The 2,500-nt window shown below is 37.6% G+C and overlaps 1 protein-coding gene across 1 annotated transcript in view; it reads right to left on the bottom strand.

The window, feature by feature from the left end:
- LOC135096085 (traB domain-containing protein-like) overlaps window positions 1-2,326 on the bottom strand; it is a 10,461-nt gene extending 8,135 nt beyond the window's left edge. The window contains 2 exon segments of the mRNA XM_063997323.1: window positions 323-445; window positions 2,212-2,326. Of these exon segments, the coding sequence (XP_063853393.1) occupies window positions 323-441 (119 nt within the window). The 5' untranslated portion in view covers window positions 442-445; window positions 2,212-2,326.
- Window positions 2,327-2,500: the final 174 nt, after the last annotated feature.

The raw sequence follows: 2,500 nt of genomic DNA, 5'->3' as shown, positions 1-2,500 counted from the left end.
GTAGTAATTTGTGTGTGTGTGTGTGTACGTGTGTGTGTGTACGTGTGTGTGTAGGTGGGTTGTCATAGTAGTAGTAGTAGTAGTAGTAGTAGTAGTAGTAGTAGTAGTTACTGTATCTCTGTGCTCACCTAATACTACTACTACTGCTACTACTACTGCTACTACTACTACTACTACTACTACTACTACTACTACTAATAATAATAATAATAATAATAAATAAGAAATATAACATGACAGAAAATTAATCTCTCTCTCTCTCTCTCTCTCTCTCTCTCTCTCTCTCTCTCTCTCTCTCTCTCTCTCTCTCTCTCTCACTCACCTATTCAAAAGAGCACTGGAGGAAAGAACAGCATCTTTGGAAGTAAGAGAGAGATTTTCCTCCCCTCCTCCTCCTCCTCCTCCTCCTCCTCCTCCTCCTGTCTCCATCACAGCTGTCATGGTTCTGTTGGAGGAAAAAATATATATTGAAAAAAAAAAGGTAAAAAAATAATTCACAAAAAGAAAAAAAGAAAAAAATATTGATATAACTGAACTAAAAAAAAAAAAAAAATAAATAAATAAATAAATAAATAAATAGATATATAAAAAAAGTTCTATAAAAATTCTAAAAACACCAAAAATCCTTTAAGTGAATCTCGGAACACATCGAAACTGACATCATTAACTAACCTAACCTAATTTAACCTAACCAAACCTAACCTAACCTAACCCAACCTAACCTAACTTAACCTAACCTAACTTAACCTAACCTAACCCAACTCAACCTAACCCAACTCAACCTAACCTAACTTAACCTAACCTAACCCAACTTAACCTAACCCAACTCAACCTAACCTAACCCAACTTAACCTAACCCAACTTAACCTAACCTAACTTAACCTAACCTGACCTAACATGACCTAACCTGACCTAAAGGCACACACAAACACACCACAACACAACCCCAGTTTCCACCCAAGACTCACAAAACAGCAGAACAGTGCCTGCTTTCTTGTCCGTCAGCAGAGTGGCACTGGTGAAGAACTGTGGTCCCAGCTGGCTTCTTAATTGCCTGTTAGTGTGAATTGCTGTTTATGGATTTGTGTTGCAGTGTTACCATGCTGGGGTGTGGGTGAGAGAGAGAGAGAGAGAGAGAGAGAGAGAGAGAGAGAGAGAGAGAGAGAGAGAGAGAGAGAGAGAGAGAGAGAGAGAGAGAGAGAGTCCGAAGCCATGTGTGTGTGACGCCACTCAAGAAATTGTTGGTTTTCGGAAAGTTGATGGAAAAAGTTGGTGGAAATGTCCCTTGACCCAACCTAACCTGGCTATCCAACCTAACCTAACCTATCGTAACTTAACTTAACCTATCCTAACCTATCGTAACCTAACCTAACCTAACCTAACCTAACCTAACCTAACCAACCTAACCTAACCTAACCAACCTAACCTGGCTAACCAACCTAACCTAACCTATCGTAACCTAACCTAACCTATTGTAACCTAACCTAACCTAACTTAACCTATTGTAACCTAACCTGACTTAACCTAACCTAACCTAACCTAACCTAACCTATTGTAACCTAACCTGACTAACCAACCTAACCTAACCTAACCTATCGTAACCTAACCTAACCTAACCTAATGAACCTAACCTAACCTAACCTAACACATCCAAGAAAATATTTCCCTTCAAACAGACACAAAAATAAAAAAATAAATAAATAAGCCACACTAAAACACACAAACACATTTACAAACATACAACTATTCTCACGAGAGGTCACCAGTGAGTGCTGGCTGTGCTGGGTTCCCGCTTCGGTGCTCAAGAACAAAAACAATTAAAATTTTCATAGTAAAAAAATATATACTAGAAACAAGATTGAAATTGTACTAAAAGGAGGAAATAAACAAGGTGGACACGTGGACAGACAAGGCGAACACAAGAAAACGCAAAAACAAACCAAAAAAATTATGACTTTCAAGATTCAACCAAAATTTTCATCCCCAGACCTCAAAACAAACAAAGTAAACAAAAAAACACATCCGCAAACAAAACGAAGTACAAAAAACACCACGGTAAACAAAAACGAACCGAACTTTTACAATAAACCGGAAAAAAATATTTAGACGTAAAAATATTTGCTCTGCCATATTTCACCTCAATTCAGCTCACCTGTCGTCTAATTACGGTGTTTCCTAGCGTTATTTACCTGTCCGGACCCTCACACTCACCTGTAATCAGCCTCGAGTTCCAGAAATAAAGGATATTGGTGATAAACAAGAAATAAGAGGAACACGGACAACAGCCTTCCTTGCCGTGATGTTTTTTTCTTGTCCGTATTTTGTCGAGATTAGAGTAATTCTTTATTCAATTTCTTATTCTTCGTTTTGTGGTAGAATAAAGTTGTAATAATTTATGTTTTGTTGTTTGTGTGTGTTTTCTTGTGTATTTGGATCACTGTTTTGTGTTTATGATGAAATTTTGTATTCGTATTACTCCTCGTGTTTTGTCTAGGGCACA

The sequence above is a fragment of the Scylla paramamosain genome, unplaced genomic scaffold, assembly GCF_035594125.1.
Source record: "Scylla paramamosain isolate STU-SP2022 unplaced genomic scaffold, ASM3559412v1 Contig2, whole genome shotgun sequence".
NCBI lineage: Eukaryota > Metazoa > Arthropoda > Malacostraca > Decapoda > Portunidae > Scylla > Scylla paramamosain.
Note: the sequence above shows the minus strand (reverse complement) of the source record. Positions and strands in the feature narration are given on the sequence as shown.